A 20,320-nucleotide genomic window follows, 5' to 3' on the forward strand; every position below is an offset into this window, starting at 1 on the left:
AAATAATTATTATATAAGAGTGAAACATATGATAAAATACATACTATGTAGCAAATAAATAGTAAACATTACGAACCAGTAAGATCATCAATTTTCCTGACCTATAACAATGGAAAACACAAACTACTCAATCGACTCGTGGATGACATAAGACTGAACAGACTGAGCAATCAATATTTTGGGGTGGCTTTGGGGAGGATTGCGCAAACCTCATTATTATGACAGGTACACAAATTGAAACGCCTAGGAAATATATTATTTTAACATTAATTTACAACAATTGCTCACGTTAATTATTAATAAACATTTGACTTGTTACCCAATAAATTTAACTAAACCAATGAAAACTAAACATAATTAATTATTAAATAAAAATATTTAGCTTTAAGATAAAATCTTCTTACCCTTAATCTCAATGGTTTTGATTTTTATCAATAGAAATAATTTCAAATATTTTCTGAAATTTAAAATGATAATTGAATTAAATGAAACTTAAAACATTTTCAAGCAAATTAAAGTATACAATAAACAAAATCAATATTTTATGGGTTTTTAAAGGATTGAATCATGATAAATTTTATAAAAACATTATAAATTTGGCAAACTTTTAACGTTATTTAAAAATTGAATATAAAACATACTATTACTATGACATTGTTATTAAATAAAATTACTGAGCCCTTTAATGATTGATAAGGAGTTCCCGAAGAATATTGTTTGGTTTCCACCACCTATTTACTGTTAAAATTTTCTGACCTATTTTCTATTACTCACAAATTATTACTAAATTTCAGTCTTTCAGTTTTAAATTTATACCGATATTTGAGACACAGTCAGAAACATTAAAAGGAAATTTGAAACATCCACTCGTTATTTAAACAAATTGACCTCTGGATATTTAATCAGTTTTTCTTTATCTGGTCTATAAGTAATATTAATAATATCAGCTGGAATCAACCACTTTGGAATATTCAATACTTTATCAAAAATAATCTGTTTAAAATTTTAATTATGAAGCTTTAAGAATTTTTAAAAGTTGCATTTTTTGATACAAATAAATTGAGTTCAACGGAAAACACTTTTAAACCACTAATTTATTTAATCATAAAATTTCAAGTCGTGCAATCCTTCAACTTGTAACATGAAATGATTATTATATGAGAGTGAAACATGTGATAAAATAAATATTATGTAGCAAGTAAATAGTAAATATTACGAACCTAGTAAGATCATCAATTTTCCTGACCTACAACAACGGATAAAACCCAAACTACTCAATCGACTCGTGGATGACATAAGACTGAACAGACTGGGCAATCAATATTTTGGGGTGGCTTTGGGGAGGATTGCGCAAACCTATTTATTATGACAGGTACTCAAATTGAAACGCCTAGGAAATATATTATTTTATCATTAATTTACAACAATTGCTCACGTTAATTATTAATAAACATTTGACTTGTTTACCCAATAAATTTAACTAAACCTATGAAAAATAAACATAAATAACTATTAAATAGAAATGTTTAGCTTTAAGATAAAATCTTCTTACCCTTACTCTCAATAGTTCAGATTTAAAATGATAATTGAATAAAAAAAAACTTAAAGCATTTTCAATCAAATTAAAGTATACAATAAATAAAATCAATATTTTATGGGTCTTTAAAGGATTGAATCATGATAATTTATAAAATTTGGCAAACTTTTAACGTTATTTAATAAATATAAAAACATACTATTATATATTATATAAAATATATTATTTTAACATTAATTTACAATAATTGCACGTTAATTATTCATAAACATTTGACTTGTTTACCCATTAAATTTAACCAAACGAATGAAAAATAAACATAGTTAATTATTAAATAAAAATATTTAGCTTTAAGATAACATCTTCTTACCCTTACTCTCAAAGGTTTTGATTTTTATCAACAGAAATATTTTCAAAAATTTTCTGAAATTTAAAATGATAATTGAATAAAAAGAAACTTAAAACATTTTCCAGCAAACTAAAGTGTACAATAAATAAAATCAATATTTTATGGGTTTTTAAAAGATTGAATCATGATAAATTTTAAAAAAACATAATAAATTTGGCAAACTTTTAACGTTATTTAAAAATTGAATATAAAAACATACTATTACTATAACATTGTTATTAAATAAAATTACTGAACTCTTTAATTATTGATAATGATTTCTCGAAGAATATCGTTTGGTTTTCACCATCTGTTTATTGTTAAAGTTTTCTAACCTATTTTCTATTACCCACAAATTATTACTAAATTTCTAAGCCTATCAGTTTTAAATTTTTACCGATATTTCAGATTTAGTCAGAAACATTAAAAGGAAATTTGAAACATCCACTCATTATTTAAACAAATTGAACTCTGGATATTTAATCAGTTTTTCTTTATCTGGTCTATAAGTAATTTTAATAATATCAGCTGGAATCAACCAATTTGGAATATTCAATACTTTATCAAAAATAAGCTGTTTGAAACTTTAATTATAAAGCTTTAAGCATTTTTAAAAGTGGCATTTTTTGATACAAATAAATTGAGTTCAATGGACAACACTTTTAAACCACCAATTTTTTTAATCATAAAATTTGAAGTCATATAGTCCAACATGTAACGTGAAATAATTATTATATGAGAGTGAAACATATGATAAAATACATACTATGTAGTAAATAAATAGTAAACATTACGAACCTAGTAAGATTATCAATTTTCCTGACCTACAACAACGGATAAAACCCAAACTACTCAATCGACTCGTGGATGACATAAGACTGAACAGACTGGGCAATCAATATTTTGGGGTGGCTTTGGGGAGGATTGCGCAAACCTATTTATTATGACAGGTACGCAAATTGAAACGCCTAGGAATTATATTATTTTAACATTAATTTAAAACAATTGCTCACGTTAATTATTAATAAACATTTGACTTGTTTACCCATTAAATTTAACTAAACGAATGAAAAATAAATATAATTAATTGTTAAATAAAAATATTTAGCTTTAATATAAAATCTTCTTACCTTTATTCTCAATAGTTTTGATTTTTATCAATATAAATATTTTCAAAAATTTTCTGAAATTTTAATTGATAATTGAATAAAAAGAAACTTAAAACATTTTCAAGCAAATTAAAGTATACAATAAACAAAATCACTATTTTATGGGTCTTTAAAGAATTGAATCATGGTAAATTTTATAAAAACATTATAAATTTGGCCCACTTTTAACGTTATTTAAAATTTGAATATAAAAACATACTATTACTATAACATTGTTATTAAATAAAATTACTGATCTCTTTAATGATTGACAATGAGTTCCTGAAGAATATCGTTTGGTTTCCACCACCTGTTTATTGTTAAAATTTTATGACCTATTTTCTATTACTCACAAATTATTTCTAAATTTCTAATAAGTTTTAAATTTTTACCGATATTTCAGACACAGTCAGAAACATTAAAAAGCAATTTGAAGCATCCACTCATTATTTAAACAAATTGAACTCTGGATATTTAATCAGTTTGTCTTTATGTGGTCTATAAGTAATTTTAATATTATCAGCTGGAATCAACCAAATTGGAATATTCAATACTTTATCAAAAATATGCTGTTTAAAACTTTAATTATGAAGCTTTAAGAATTTTTAAAAGTTGCATTTTTCATCAATTTTCCTGACCTACCACAATGGATAAAACTCAAACTACTCAATCGACTCGTGGATGATATAAGACTGAACAGACTGAGCAATCAATATTTTGGGGTGGCTTTGGGGAGGATTGCGCAAACCTCATTATTATGACAGGTACGCAAATTGAAACGCCTAGAAAATATATTATTTTAACAATAATTTGCAGCAATTGCTCACGTTAATTATTAATAAACATTTGACTTGTTACCCAATAAATTTAACTAAACATAATTAATTATTGAATAAAAATATTTAGGTTTAAGATAAAATCTTCTTACCCTTAATCTCAATAGTTTTAATTTTTATCAATAGAAATATTTTCAAAAATTTTCTGAAATTTAAAATGATAATTAAATAAAAAGAAACTTAAAACATTTTCAAGCAAATTAAAGTATACAATAAACAAAATCAATATTTTATGGGTCTTTAAAGGATTGAATCATGGTAAATTTTATAAAAACATTATAAATTTGGCCCACTTTTAACGTTATTTAAAATTTGAATATAAAAACATACTATTACTATAACATTGTTATTAAATAAAATTACTGATCTCTTTAATGATTGATAAGGGGTTCCCGAAGAATATTGTTTGGTTTCCACCACCTATTTACTGTTAAAATTTTCTGACCTATTTTCTATTACTCACAAATTATTACTAAATTTCAGTCTTTCAGTTTTAAATTTACACCGATATTTGAGACACAGTCAGAAACATTAAAAGGAAATTTGAAACATCCACTCATTATTTAAACAAATTGAACTCTGGATATTTAATCAGTTTTTCTTTATCTGGTCTATAAGTAATATTAATAATATCAGCTGGAATCAACCACTTTGGAATATTCAATACTTTATCAAAAATAATCTGTTTAAAATTTTAATTATGAAGCTTTAAGCATTTTTAAAAGTGGCATTTTTTGATACAAATAAATTGAGTTCAATGGACAACACTTTTAAACCACCAATTTTTTTAATCATAAAATTTGAAGTCATATAGTCCAACATGTAACGTGAAATAATTATTATATGAGAGTGAAACATATGATAAAATACATACTATGTAGCAAATAAATAGTAAACATTACGAACCTAGTAAGATCATCAATTTTCCTGACCTATAACAATGGAAAACACAAACTACTCAATCGACTCGTGGATGACATAAGACTGAACAGACTGAGCAATCAATATTTTGGGGTGGCTTTGGGGAGGATTGCGCAAACCTCATTATTATGACAGGTACACAAATTGAAACGCCTAGGAAATATATTATTTTAACATTAATTTACAACAATTGCTCACGTTAATTATTAATAAACATTTGACTTGTTTACCCATTAAATTTAACTAAACTAATGAAAAATAAACATAATTAATTATTGAATAAAAATATTTAGGTTTAAGATAAAATCTTCTTACCCTTACACTCAATAGTTTTGATTTTTATCAATAGAAATATTTTCAAAAATTTTCTGAAATTTAAAATGATAATTAAATAAAAAGAAACTTAAAACATTTTCAAGCAAATTAAAGTATACAATAAACAAAATTAATATTTTATGGGTCTTTAAAGGGTTGAATCATGATAAATTTTATAAAAACATTATAAATTTGACAAACTTTTAACGTTATTTAAAAAATGAATATAAAAACATACTATTACTATAACATTGTCATCATTAATTTCAACAATACGTAAACTTCTTGTACCTTAAATTATTTCATTTGGTTCTAAAAAAGATACAATAGGCTTATGATAACTAAAGTAAGAAATGAAAATGTTTGATTCAAATTTATCTAAAGAAGTTTTCACTTCTAAAAATACATTAAATCTATTATTTGTTAGGAAAGGTTAATTTTCAGTTTACACACTTTTGTTGGGGGTATAAACTTTTGAAAGAGTTTTATTCATCTAAATCCTGAAAGAGACATCATGTACAATAGAGGCAGTAAGTCCCCCATTATAGGAAAAGTGGAATTATATTGTAAGTTGAATTTGAAAATAAAATTATTTTTTAGATATTTGAATTTAAACAATAAATTTTTAAACAATGAAATTATAATATCTTCATATTTACGTTACACTTAGTTACAATTTAAATACCTATTTTTAATTAAATTCATGATTACCAAACGTGCTCAGCATTCTCTTCTCTATTTTTTTTTTTTTTTTGGGTTTATTGCAATAATTTAAAAATACTTAGGTGTTCCCTAAACACTTTGACTGAGAAGAAAAAACATTGCTCTCCAGAGAGAGGGAAAATAATAATAAACATGCGACATCAAGATCCTTACACTGCTGACATCACTAGAAACTTCCTGAAAATGGTTTAAAAAGCTTTATTGACAGATAAATTGGAAAAATCAGTGTTATCGAGAGCAAAATTTTTCATAAAAGTCATAAAAATAGTTCAAAAAAAAACGGGAATTGTATATTTGAATGCGACAACAATTTATAAAAAAGTGCTCCAATATAATGTCGAACAAAAATTACGCCGAAATTCTAAACAACGTCGCAAGTAACCAGTCAAAAGGGCACCAACAATTTCGGTACACTGGACCGACAAAATGCCAAAATAATTACTTGAAATTTCATGGTTTCGATGTGGTTTATTTATTAAATTCAACTATTTCCTTCATTTTGTCGTTCACTTTAACCCGGACGAAGACGAATGAAAAAATTTGCTGACCGTGCACCGGTCGTAGTGTGCGACAGCCCTCGTCGCAGACCACATAAGCCAAAAATCCCAAAAATGGCCACCATCACCCGCACCCGTTGCATCATTGAGGAGCCACTGATACCTTTGGAGACCTTGTACGATCTCATCGTGTAAGCTGGTTTGTTCTTTTGGAAGCTTAACCGCTAGTTGAAATTGTCTCTTGCAGAAGGTTCATTGTGTTCGTGCCGGCGGGTGCCGTGTCCGATATGAACCGCTTGCTGTTCCAAGTCGAGTTGGCCCATTGGTTCTATCTGGATTATTATGCGGAAGACAACAGGAAACGGTTCCCGTTTACCTTCTTCGTTAGCTTAATATTCAAGGTAACAAATAAATACGGTGACGGGGCAAAAAGTCTTTGAGTTCAGAGTGATTTTGGTGTCATCTACAATTTGGAATATGTGAAATAAGTTTTTTGCTCACATTGTATTTGTCTAATATACTGTATGTCTCTTGATGTGTCAATGGTATTATACTGCAACAAATAATAAGTATGGTAATTTGACACAGAAGTAGAAGTATACAAGTAATGGTTGTCTATAGTCTCTTGTCGTATTAAATTCCCTATACAAACGCCATCAACGACTCCACTTTTTGGATGTGGATAAATTGATGTTTGATCTTTGACATGACATAGTTTTGAAGTCGTAATATTGTCTAATAACTAAGAAATTAATTGTCAAAATTGCGCCATTTTTACCATGTTTGTACAGCAAATAACTCAAAAAATAAAAAATATTTTAATAACTAAAATATGTCATGTCAAGACAAAATTGTACAGTAACAATTTTTTCGATAAAAATATTGAGTTTTTTAGATTTGGTCCAAATTAGCAAAATAATAAAATTTCGTACGTAGACGGAATAATCATAGAAATCTGTAGGTATAAGTGATTGTGGCTCATCATTCATAGGTGGCCTATTGATTGGACGTATTTAGGAAAATTTGTACATTTACAAATTATACCACTAATTTTAGAAGTACAAAATAATTTGAATAATCACATTGTTTTATCTCATTCCAAATTATTTAACTAATACAATTTTTACCTTGAAATCTAAAGAGAAATTTAGTAGAATTCAATACAATTAAATATAATACAATATAATTTTCATTAAATTAAAATCAAAATACTTTCGACATACTGCGTAAACATGGTAAATTGAATGGGTAAATTATAGAAGGAATTCTACGTAGTGAAATATTTTAAAAATTAACGTTTTATTGAATTATCTTCTTTTTAATATTATAACATAATATTATCTCGGGTCTCAGACAATTAAAATAGAATCTTTCTAATTTTGAAATCATTTTGGTAACCCAAAAGTTATCATCTTTATGAATTATAAAGGTGAAGTTTAATTTTTGGCCCTGAATATACAATAAAATGGAATAGATTTGCTCCAATAATATTTTTCCTAAGTTCTATATTATTGTCTTCCATTGCCAAATAGGGTATTTGTTTTTTATAATCGCCTGTTTTAATGAATATTCAAATTTGAAAAACTTGTAAGAACACTTAACTTCCACAATTTCATCTCTTGAGAAATAATTCCTGAAAATATAGAAATTTAATTATAAAAATACACAATAAAATTTATAAAAATTTGACACCATCAGGTGAAGCTCTTAAATATCCATGAAGTACATCTACAAATAAACCAGCAGGCTTTACAATTTTATTATATACTTCATTAAAAAGTTTATTTGTACCGGTTCATTAATTTTCCCTTACTTTGTAGCTTCTGTAGAAATATATTTTCTTCTTAAAATTGTTTTAACTATATTGTCACAAGATGTCCAATCTTTTAATTTTATAACTTCTCTAAAATTAAAAACTACTACGTAAACTTGGTAATTTGAATGGGTAACTATAGAAGGAATTCTACGTGGTGAAATATTTTAAAAAATAAGGTTTTATTAAATTATCTTCTTTTTAATGTTATAACATAATATTATCTCGGGTCTCCGACAATTAAAATAGAATCTTTCTAATTTTGAAATCATTTTGGTGACCGAAAAGTTATCATCTTTATGAATTATGAAGGTAAAGTTTAATTTTTGGCCCTGAATATACAATCAAATAGAATAGATTTGCTCCAATAATATTTTTCCCAAGTTCTATATTACTGTCTTCCATTGCCAAATAGGGTATTTGTTTTTTATAATTGCCTGTTTTAATGAATATTCAGATTTGAAATCTTGTAAGAACACTTAACTTCCACAATTTCGTCTCTTAAGAAATGATTCCTGAAAATATAGAAATTTAATTATAAAAATACACAATATAATTTATAAAAATTTGATACCATCAGGTGAAGCTCTTAAATATCCATGAAGTACATCTATAAATAATCCAGCAGGCTTTACAATTTTATTATATTCTTCATTAAAAAATTTATTTGTACCGGTTCATTAATTTTCCCATACTTTGTGGCTTCTGTAGAAATAAATTTCTTTCTTAAAATTGTTTTAACTATATTGTCACAAGATGTCCAATCTTTTAATTTTATAACTTCTCCAAAATTAAAAGCTACTGCGTAAACTTGGTAATTTGAATGGGTAATTTAAAGAAGGAATTCTATGTAGTGAAATATTTTAAAAAATAATGTTTGATTAAATTATCTTCTTTTTAATGTTATAACATAATATTATCTCGGGTCTCAGACAATTAAAATAGAATCTTTCTAATTTTGAAATCATTTTGGTAACCCAAAAGTTATCATCTTTATGAATTATAAAGGTGAAGTTTAATTTTTGGCCCTGAATATACAATAAAATGGAATAGATTTGCTCCAATAATATTTTTCCTAAGTTCTATATTATTGTCTTCCATTGCCAAATAGGGTATTTGTTTTTTATAATCGCCTGTTTTAATGAATATTCAAATTTGAAAAACTTGTAAGAACACTTAACTTCCACAATTTCATCTCTTGAGAAATAATTCCTGAAAATATAGAAATTTAATTATAAAAATACACAATATAATTTATAAAAATTTGACACCATCAGGTGAAGCTCTTAAATATCCATGAAGTACATCTACAAATAAACCAGCAGGCTTTACAATTTTATTATATTCTTCATTAAAATGTTTATTTGTACCGGTTCATTAATTTTCCCTTACTTTGTAGCTTCTGTAGAAATATATTTTCTTCTTAAAATTGTTTTAACTATATTGTCACAAGATGTCCAATCTTTTAATTTTATAACTTCTCTAAAATTAAAAACTACTACGTAAACTTGGTAATTTGAATGGGTAACTATAGAAGGAATTCTACGTGGTGAAATATTTTAAAAAATAAGGTTTTATTAAATTATCTTCTTTTTAATGTTATAACATAATATTATCTCGGGTCTCCGACAATTAAAATAGAATCTTTCTAATTTTGAAATCATTTTGGTGACCGAAAAGTTATCATCTTTATGAATTATGAAGGTAAAGTTTAATTTTTGGCCCTGAATATAAAATCAAATAGAATAGATTTGCTCCAATAATATTTTTCCCAAGTTCTATATTACTGTCTTCCATTGCCAAATAGGGTATTTGTTTTTTATAATTGCCTGTTTTAATGAATATTCAGATTTGAAATCTTGTAAGAACACTTAACTTCCACAATTTCGTCTCTTAAGAAATGATTCCTGAAAATATAGAAATTTAATTATAAAAATACACAATATAATTTATAAAAATTTGATACCATCAGGTGAAGCTCTTAAATATCCATGAAGTACATCTATAAATAATCCAGCAGGCTTTACAATTTTATTATATTCTTCATTAAAAAATTTATTTGTACCGGTTCATTAATTTTCCCATACTTTGTGGCTTCTGTAGAAATAAATTTCTTTCTTAAAATTGTTTTAACTATATTGTCACAAGATGTCCAATCTTTTAATTTTATAACTTCTCCAAAATTAAAAGCTATTGCGTAAACTTGGTAATTTGAATGGGTAATTTAAAGAAGGAATTCTATGTAGTGAAATATTTTAAAAAATAATGTTTGATTAAATTATCTTCTTTTTAATGTTATAACATAATATTATCTCGGGTCTCAGATAATTAAAATAGAATTTTTCTAATTTTGAAATCATTTTGTTGACCCAAAAGTTATCATCTTTATGAATTATGAACGTGAAGTTTAATATTTGGCCCTGAATATACAATAATATAGAATAGATTTGCTCCAATAATATTTTCCTAAGTTCTATATTATTGTCTTCCATTGCCAAATAGGGTATTTGTTTTTTATAATCGCCTGTTTTAATGAATATTCAGATTTCAAAATCTTGTAAGAACACTTAACTTCCACAATTTCGTCTCTTAAGAAATGATTCCTGAAAATATAGAAATTTAATTATAAAAATACACAATATAATTTATAAAAATTTGATACCATCAGGTGAAGCTCTTAAATATCCATGAAGTACATCTATAAATAATCCAGCAGGCTTTACAATTTTATTATATTCTTCATTAAAAAAATTATTTGTACCGGTTCATTAATTTTCCCATACTTTGTGGCTTCTGTAGAAATAAATTTCTTTCTTAAAATTGTTTTAACTATATTGTCACAAGATGTCCAATCTTTTAATTTTATAACTTCTCCAAAATTAAAAGCTACTGCGTAAACTTGGTAACTTGAATGGGTAATTTAAAGAAGGAATTCTACGTAGTGAAATATTTTAATAAACAATGTTTGATTAAATTATCTTCTTTTTAATGTTATAACATAATATTATCTCGGATCTCAGACAATTAAAATAGAATCTTTCTAATTTTGAAATCATTTTGGTAACCCAAAAGTTATCATCTTTATGAATTATGAAGGTGAAGTTTAATTTTTGGCCCTGAATATACAATAAAATAGAATAGATTTGCTCCAGTAATATTTTTCCTAAGTTCTATATTATTGTCTTCCATTGCCAAATAGGGTATTTGTTTTTTATAATCGCCTGTTTTAATGAATATTCAGATTTGAAAATCTTGTAAGAACACTTAACTTCCACAATTTCATCTCTTGAGAAATAATTCCTGAAAATATATAAATTTAATTATAAAAATACACAATATAATTTATAAAAATTTAATACCATCAGGTGAAGCTCTTAAATATCCATGAAGTACATCTACAAATAAACCAGCAAGCTTTACAATTTTATTATTTTCTTCATTAAAAAATTTATTTCTACTGGTTCATTAATTTTTCCGTACTTCGTAGCTTCTGTAGAAATATATTTTCTTCTTAAAATTGTTTTAACTATATTGTCACAAGATGTCCAATGTTTTAATTTTATAACTTCTCCAAAATTAAAAGCTACTACGTAAACTTGGTAATTTGAATGGGTATTTTAGAGAAGGAATTCTACGTGGTGAAATATTTTAAAAATTAATGTTTTATTAAGTTAAATTCTTTCTAATGTTATAACATAATATTATCTCGGGTCTCAGACAATTAAAATAGAATCTTTGTATTTGTTTTTTTTAAATAGCCTGTTTTAATGAATATTCAAATTTGAAAAACTTGTAAGAACACTTAACTTCCACAATTTCATCTCTTGAGAAATAATTCCTGAAAATATAGAAATTTAATTATAAAAATACACAATATAATTTATAAAAATTTGACACCATCAGGTGAAGCTCTTAAATATCCATGAAGTACATCTATAAATAATCCAGCAGGCTTTACAATTTTATTATATTCTTCATTAAAAAATTTATTTGTACCGGTTCATTAATTTTCCCATACTTTGTGGCTTCTGTAGAAATAAATTTCTTTCTTAAAATTGTTTTAACTATATTGTCACAAGATGTCCAATCTTTTAATTTTATAACTTCTCCAAAATTAAAAGCTACTGCGTAAACTTGGTAATTTGAATGGGTAATTTAAAGAAGGAATTCTATGTAGTGAAGTATTTTAAAAAATAATGTTTGATTAAATTATCTTCTTTTTAATGTTATAACATAATATTATCTCGGGTCTCAGATAATTAAAATAGAATTTTTCTAATTTTGAAATCATTTTGTTGACCCAAAAGTTATCATCTTTATGAATTATGAACGTGAAGTTTAATATTTGGCCCTGAATATACAATAATATAGAATAGATTTGCTCCAATAATATTTTCCTAAGTTCTATATTATTGTCTTCCATTGCCAAATAGGGTATTTGTTTTTTATAATCGCCTGTTTTAATGAATATTCAGATTTCAAAATCTTGTAAGAACACTTAACTTCCACAATTTCGTCTCTTAAGAAATGATTCCTGAAAATATAGAAATTTAATTATAAAAATACACAATATAATTTATAAAAATTTGATACCATCAGGTGAAGCTCTTAAATATCCATGAAGTACATCTATAAATAATCCAGCAGGCTTTACAATTTTATTATATTCTTCATTAAAAAATTTATTTGTACCGGTTCATTAATTTTCCCATACTTTGTGGCTTCTGTAGAAATAAATTTCTTTCTTAAAATTGTTTTAACTATATTGTCACAAGATGTCCAATCTTTTAATTTTATAACTTCTCCAAAATTAAAAGCTACTGCGTAAACTTGGTAATTTGAATGGGTAATTTAAAGAAGGAATTCTATGTAGTGAAGTATTTTAAAAAATAATGTTTGATTAAATTATCTTCTTTTTAATGTTATAACATAATATTATCTCGGGTCTCAGATAATTAAAATAGAATTTTTCTAATTTTGAAATCATTTTGTTGACCCAAAAGTTATCATCTTTATGAATTATGAACGTGAAGTTTAATATTTGGCCCTGAATATACAATAATATAGAATAGATTTGCTCCAATAATATTTTCCTAAGTTCTATATTATTGTCTTCCATTGCCAAATAGGGTATTTGTTTTTTATAATCGCCTGTTTTAATGAATATTCAGATTTCAAAATCTTGTAAGAACACTTAACTTCCACAATTTCGTCTCTTAAGAAATGATTCCTGAAAATATAGAAATTTAATTATAAAAATACACAATATAATTTATAAAAATTTGATACCATCCAGTGAAGCTCTTAAATATCCATGAAGAACATCTACAAATAAAGCAACAGGCACTATGCTACACAATCAAAATCGTACTTTCCGGATCCCTAAAATTATCTTTTGAGGCTAGTCGTACCTAAGACATTGTAGACAACCAAATGAATATTTTACGCATTTTATTAATGATGTTAATTTTTAGAACACGCCTTGCCTAAAGAAGTACAAATACAGGGTGAAATTCCTCGTCGACGCGTGGTTCCAGTACAAAATAAGGGTGCCAACGTACGGCGCCATCATCCTGTCGGAGCACCTCGACCACGTGCTGCTGGTGCAAGGCTACACGGGCAAGAAATGGAGCTTCCCCAAGGGAAAGGTGAACGAGAACGAGGAGCCGGTCAAGTGCGCCGTCCGCGAGGTGATGGAGGAGATCGGCCTGGACGTGTCGAAGCTGATCGATCCCGACTCGTATTTGGAGGCGACGCTCACCAAATCGGTGGCGCGTCTCTACATCGTGAAGCACGTGCCGATGACGACCGACTTCGAGACGAAGACGCGGAAGGAGATCGGCGCGTGCAGGTGGTTCCCGATCGACGAGCTGCCCGAAGACGACAACGACACCGAACGTTTCGATAGGGTGCGCCACCTGGGCGTGACGCCGCAATCGTTCTTTTTGGTGTTGCCGTTCGTCAAGAGGATCAAGGAGCTCTGTTTTACGGTGCCCAAGAGTAAGAGGAACAGGAACAGGGGCAGAGGGAGCCAGAACCAAAACAGAAGTAACAATGTGCAGGCACGTAAACCTGCACATTGATGTGGATGTTCGTGTATGTTTCAATTGTTAATAATTAACAATTTTTTAATGTTTTATTTATATTTATATATTATTTTTAAAATTTTTGACCAAGTATTAACTAAAAATTTTGAAATTTTAGGTAAATTTCAATGATTATTAATTGAGTTCAGTCTAATTTTATATTGAAGGTATGATGAATTATGTCAATTTTATGACCTATAAAATAAAAAACTCAGACATTTTTTGATATAATATATTTATTTATATTTATATATTATTTTTAAAATTTTTGACCAAGTATTAACTAAAAATTTTGAAATTTTAGATAAATTTCAATGATTATTAATTGAGTTCAGTCTAATTTTATATTGAAGTTATGATGAATTATGTCAATTTTATGACCTATAAAATAAAAAAACTCAGACATTTTTTGTTATAATTAAATCATTAATTAATGAAGGCAAAGAGGGCCAAAGTAAATTAATTCAAAAACAAACTAACAATATACAGAGCTGGTAAAACTATGTATTTATATCGTTAGTGAATGTTACAATTGTTGATTATTAACAATGTTTTAATATGTATAACTTAATTGTATTTTATTTTATTATATTGAGTGTACTTGTGTGTAATTAGTATAAACTAGCTAAGTAAGCTTGTAAACTGGTAATTTCAGTTATTTAATTTATTTATTTGTAAATTTTAAATAATTTATATATTACTTTTTTAAATTATTGACACAATTTTAACTAAGAAATATGAAATTTTAGTTGTTTCAATAATTTTATGTTTGAATTATTATCCTACGTTTTATTAATTGGAATTTTAATTTTATATTGATGTTATGATAAATTATGTCATTTTTAGCATGTATAGAACAAAAAAATCTGAGACATTTTTTATTGTAAGTTAATCATTAATTAACAGAGAAAGGAGGACCAACAGAAATTGGTACCAAAACCAAACTAACAATTTGTAAGGCTCATAAAACTGTGTATTGTCGCAAATATTTGTAACGTTAGTGAATGTTTCATTTGTTAATTATTAACAATTTTTTAAAACGTTAATGTTATAATAAATTGTGTCAATTTTAGTATGTACAGAATAAAAAAACACACACATTTTTATTATAATTTAGTACACCTATTCAAGTGTTGTAATTTGTAAATTTTTCTATACATTCTCATATTTGTGCTTGAGGTATTTTATTGTAAATGTATTGTATATTGTACCAGAATTTTGTTTTACAAATAAAATGTAACTTGGCTAGGATTTTACAATTAAATAAACCATCTATTAAAAACGTTTTACATCCAATTTTTGAATTATTTGTTGTTGTAACAAACTACTTAAAATTAAAAAAGGGTGAAAGGTATAAATTGACAAATAAACGTAAATAACGAACACCCTAAATAAAATTTGTTAGTACTAATATTGGTTCATTATAGGATGATCCTTGATTAACGTGTGTGCCAAAAATAAACTATGATTTATCAAAATTGGAGGAATTACAATAATTTTAATTACTCCATAACTCAAAACTATTGAGTTTAGATATAGGACATGATATAGTCATTTTATTTTCAATTACATATAGAATTTAAAAATACAATAATATACGGGATTCTCCATTGAAAATAACAAATTTGATGCCAACGAAACATGAATTTAAATTTGAAATTAATTAATTAATAATTAAATAAATAATTTGAAATTTTAGGTAAATTTCAATGATTGTTAATTGAGTTCAGTCTAGTTTTATATTGAAGTTATTATGAATTATGTCAATTTTAACACCTATAAAATAAAAAAAAACTCAGACATTTTCTGTTATAATTAAATCATTAATTAATAAAGGCAAAGAGGAGACAAAGTAAACTATTTCAAAAACAAACTAACAATATACAGAGCTGGTAAAACTGTGTATTTATATCGTTAGTGAATGTTACAATTGTTGATTATTAACAATGTTTTAATATGCATAACTTAATTGTATTTTATTTTATTATATTGAGTATACTTGTGTGTAATTAGTATAAACTAGCTAAGTAAGCTTGTAAACTGGTAATTCCAGTTATTTAATTTATTTATTTGTAAATTTTAAATAATTTATATATTACTTTTTTAAATTATTCACACAATTTTAACTAAGAAATATGAAATTTTAGTTAAGTTTCAATAATTTTATGTTTGAATTATTATCCTACGTTTTATTAATTGAAATTTTCATTTTATATTGATGTTATGATAAATTATGTCATTTTTAGCATGTGTAGAACAAAAAAATCTGAGACATTTTTTATTGTAAGTTAATCATTAATGAGCAGAGAAAGGAGGACCAGCAGAAATTGGTACCAAAACCAAACTAACAATTTGTAAGGCTCATAAAACTGTGTATTGTCGCAAATATTTGTAACGTTAGTGAATGTTTCATTTGTTAATTATTAACAATTTTTTAAAACGTTATTGTTATAATAAATTGTGACAATTTTATTATGTACAGAATAAAAAAACACACACATTTTTATTATAATTTAGTACACCTATTCATGTGTTAATTTGTAAATTTTTATATACATTCTCATATTTTTGCTTGAGGTATTTTATTGTAAATGTATTGTATATTGTACCAGAATTTTGTTTTACAAATAAAATGTAACTTGGCTAGGATTTTACAATTAAATAAACCATCTATTAAAAACGTTTTACATCCAATTTTTGAATTATTTCTTGTTGTAACAAACTACTTAAAATTGAAAAAGGGTGAAAGGTATAAATTGACAAATAAACGTAAATAACGAACACCCTATATAAAATTTGTTAGTACTAATATTGGTTCATTATAGGATGATCCTTGATTAACGTGTATGCCAAAAATAAACTATGGTTCATCAAAATTGAAGGAATTACGATAATTTTAATTACTCCATAACTCAAAACTATTGAGTTTAGATATAGGACATGATATAGTCATTTTAGTTTCAATTACATATAGAATTTAAAAATACAATAATATATGGGATTCTCTATTGAAAATAACAAATTTGATGCCAACGAAACATGAATTTAAATTTGAAATTAATTAATTAATAATTAAATAAATAATTTGAAATTTTAGGTAAATTTCAATGATTGTTAATTGAGTTCAGTCTAGTTTTATATTGAAGTTATTATGAATTATGTCAATTTTAACACCTATAAAATAAAAAAAAAACTCAGACATTTTCTGTTATAATTAAATCATTAATTAATAAAGACAAAGAGGAGACAAAGTAAACTAATTCAAAAACAAAGTAACAATATACAGAGCTGGTAAAACTGTGTATTTATATCGTTAGTGAATGTTACAATTGTTGATTATTAACAATGTTTTAATATGCATAACTTAATTGTATTTTATTTTATTATATTGAGTGTACTTGTGTGTAATTAGTATAAACTAGCTAAGTAAGCTTGTAAACTGGTAATTCCAGTTATTTAATTTATTTATTTGTAAATTTTAAATAATTTATATATTACTTTTTTAAATTATTCACACAATTTTAACTAAGAAATATGAAATTTTAGTTAAGTTTCAATAATTTTATGTTTGAATTATTATCCTACGTTTTATTAATTGGAATTTTAATTTAATATTGATGTTATGATAAATTATGTCATTTTTAGCATGTATAGAACAAAAAAATCTGAGACATTTTTTATTGTAAGTTAATCATTAATTAACAGAGAAAGGAGAACCAACAGAAATTGGTACCAAAACCAAACTAACAATTTGTAAGGCTCATAAAACTGTGTATTGTCGCAAATATTTGTAACGTTAGTGAATGTTTCATTTGTTAATTATTAACAATTTTTTAAAACGTTAATGTTATAATAAATTGTGTCAATTTTAGTACGTACAGAATAAAAAAACACACACATTTTTATTATAATTGAGTACACCTATTCAAGTGTTGTAATTTGTAAATTTTTATATACATTCTCATATTTGTGCTTGAGGTATTTTATTGTAAATGTATTGTATATTGTACCAGAATTTTGTTTTACAAATAAAATGTAACTTGGCTAGGATTTTACAATTAAATAAACCATCTATTAAAAACGTTCTACATCCAATTTTTGAATTATTTGTTGTTGTAACAAACTACTTAAAATTAAAAAAGGGTGAAAGGTATAAATTGACAAATAAACGTAAATAACGAACACCCTGAATAAAATTTGTTAGTACTAATATTGGTTCATTATAGGATGATCCTTGATTAACGTGTGTGCCAAAAATAAACTATGGTTCATCAAAATTGGAGGAATTACGATAATTTTAATTACTCCATAACTCAAAACTACTGAGTTTAGATATAGGACATGATATAGTCATTTTATTTTCAATTACATATAGAATTTAAAAATACAATAATATATGGGATTCTCCATTGAAAATAACAAATTTGATGCCAACGAAACATGAATTTAAATTTGAAATTAATTAATTAATAATTAAATAAATAATTTGAAATTTTAGGTAAATTTCAATGATTGTTAATTGAGTTCAGTCTAATTTTATATTGAAGTTATGATGAATTATGTCAATTTTATGACCTATAAAATAAAAAAAACTCAGACATTTTTTGTTATAATTAAATCATTAATTAATGAAGATAAAGAAGGGCCAAACTAAATTAATCCAAAAACAAACTAACAATATACAGAGCTGGTAAAACTATGTATTTATATCGTTAGTGAATGTTACAATTGTTGATTATTAACAATGTTTTAATATGCATAACTTAATTGTATGTTATTTTATTATATTGAGTGCACTTGTGTGTAATTAGTATAAACTAGCTAAGTAAGCTTGTAAACTGGTAATTCCAGTTATTTAATTTATTTATTTGTAAATTTTAAATAATTTATATATTACTTTTTTAAATTATTGACACAATTTTAACTAAGAAATATGAAATTTTAGTTAATTTTCAATAATTTTATGTTTGAATTATTATCCTACGTTTTATTAATTGGAATTTTAATTTTATATTGATGTTATGATAAATTATGTCATTTTTAGCATGTGTAGAACAAAAAAATCTGAGACATTTTTTATTGTAAGTTAATCATTAATTAACAGAGAAAGGAGAACCAACAGAAATTGGTACCAAAACCAAACTAACAATTTGTAAGGCTCATAAAACTGTGTATTGTCGCAAATATTTGTAACGTTAGTGAATGTTTCATTTGTTAATTATTAACAATTTTTTAAGACGTTAATGTTATAATAAATTGTGTCAATTTTAGTATGTACAGAATAAAAAAACACACACATTTTTATTATAATTTAGTACACCTATTCAAGTGTTGTAATTTGTAAATTTTTATATACATTCTCATATTTGTGCTTGAGGTATTTTATTGTAAATGTATTGTATATTGTACCAGAATTTTGTTTTACAAATAAAATGTAACTTGGCTAGGATTTTACAATTAAATAAACCATCTATTTTTGAATTATTTGCTGTTGTAACAAACTACTTAAAATTGAAAAAGGGTGAAAGGTATAAATTAACAAATAATTTTAATATGTATAACTTAATTGTATTTTATTTTATTATATTGAGTGTACTTGTGTGTAATTAGTTTAAACAAGCTAAGTAAGCTCACAAACTGGTAATTCCAGTTGTTTAATTTATTTATTTGCAAATTTTAAATAATTTATATATATTTATTTTTTAAATTATTGACATAATTTTAACTAAGAAATATGAAATTTTAATTAAGTTTCAATAATTTTATTTTTTGATTATTATCTAACGTTTTATTAATTGAAATTTTAATTTTATATTGATGTTATGATAAATTATGTCATTTTTAGCATTATAGAATAAAAAAATCTCAGACAATTTTTATTATAAGTTAATCATTAATTAACAGAGAAAGGAGAACCAATAGAAACTGGTACCAAAACCAAACTAACAATTTGTAAGGCTCACAAAACTGTGTATTGTCGCAAATATTTGTAATGTTAGTGAATGTTTCATTTGTTAATGATTAACAATTTTTTAAAATGTATTACATTAATGTTA

General features: G+C 25.2%; 1 protein-coding gene and 1 long non-coding RNA gene across 4 annotated transcripts; one reads left to right on the top strand and one right to left on the bottom strand.

The window, feature by feature from the left end:
- The first annotated feature begins 6,402 nt into the window (after positions 1 to 6,402).
- On the top strand, positions 6,403 to 19,713 carry LOC126265840 (m7GpppN-mRNA hydrolase-like). 2 transcript variants are annotated; one of them, XM_049968671.1, is made up of 4 exons: positions 6,403 to 6,556; positions 6,613 to 6,766; positions 13,653 to 14,431; positions 18,812 to 19,713. In XM_049968671.1, exons 1-3 carry the CDS (start codon positions 6,480 to 6,482, stop codon positions 14,259 to 14,261), a joined length of 840 nt encoding a protein of 279 aa, XP_049824628.1. In that variant the 5' UTR covers positions 6,403 to 6,479; the 3' UTR covers positions 14,262 to 14,431; positions 18,812 to 19,713. The 2 variants fall into 2 exon arrangements, with proteins under 2 accessions (XP_049824628.1, XP_049824627.1); XM_049968670.1 differs by lacking the exon at positions 18,812 to 19,713 and adding an exon at positions 14,618 to 15,560.
- LOC126265841 (uncharacterized) lies at positions 15,037 to 18,818 on the bottom strand. 2 transcript variants are annotated; one of them, XR_007548295.1, is made up of 2 exons: positions 18,186 to 18,818; positions 15,037 to 15,386 (listed from the first exon to the last, which is right to left on the bottom strand). It is a non-coding gene; the product is annotated as an uncharacterized LOC126265841 (long non-coding RNA). The 2 variants fall into 2 exon arrangements; XR_007548294.1 differs by lacking the exon at positions 18,186 to 18,818 and adding an exon at positions 16,787 to 17,279.
- Positions 19,714 to 20,320: the final 607 nt, after the last annotated feature.

The sequence above is a fragment of the Aethina tumida genome, chromosome 6 (genome assembly GCF_024364675.1).
Source record: "Aethina tumida isolate Nest 87 chromosome 6, icAetTumi1.1, whole genome shotgun sequence".
NCBI classification, from domain to species: Eukaryota; Metazoa; Arthropoda; class Insecta; order Coleoptera; family Nitidulidae; genus Aethina; species Aethina tumida.

Bases quoted from the DNA above. Each gene is read 5' to 3' on its own strand.
- LOC126265840 (XM_049968671.1), top strand. From the start codon at position 6,480: ATGGCCACCATCACCCGCACCCGTTGCATCATTGAGGAGCCACTGATA. The intron at 6,557-6,612 runs GTAAGCTGGTTT...TGTCTCTTGCAG, and splicing joins ACCTTGTACGATCTCATCGT to AAGGTTCATTGTGTTCGTGC. The intron at 6,767-13,652 runs GTAACAAATAAA...GTTAATTTTTAG, and splicing joins TCGTTAGCTTAATATTCAAG to AACACGCCTTGCCTAAAGAA.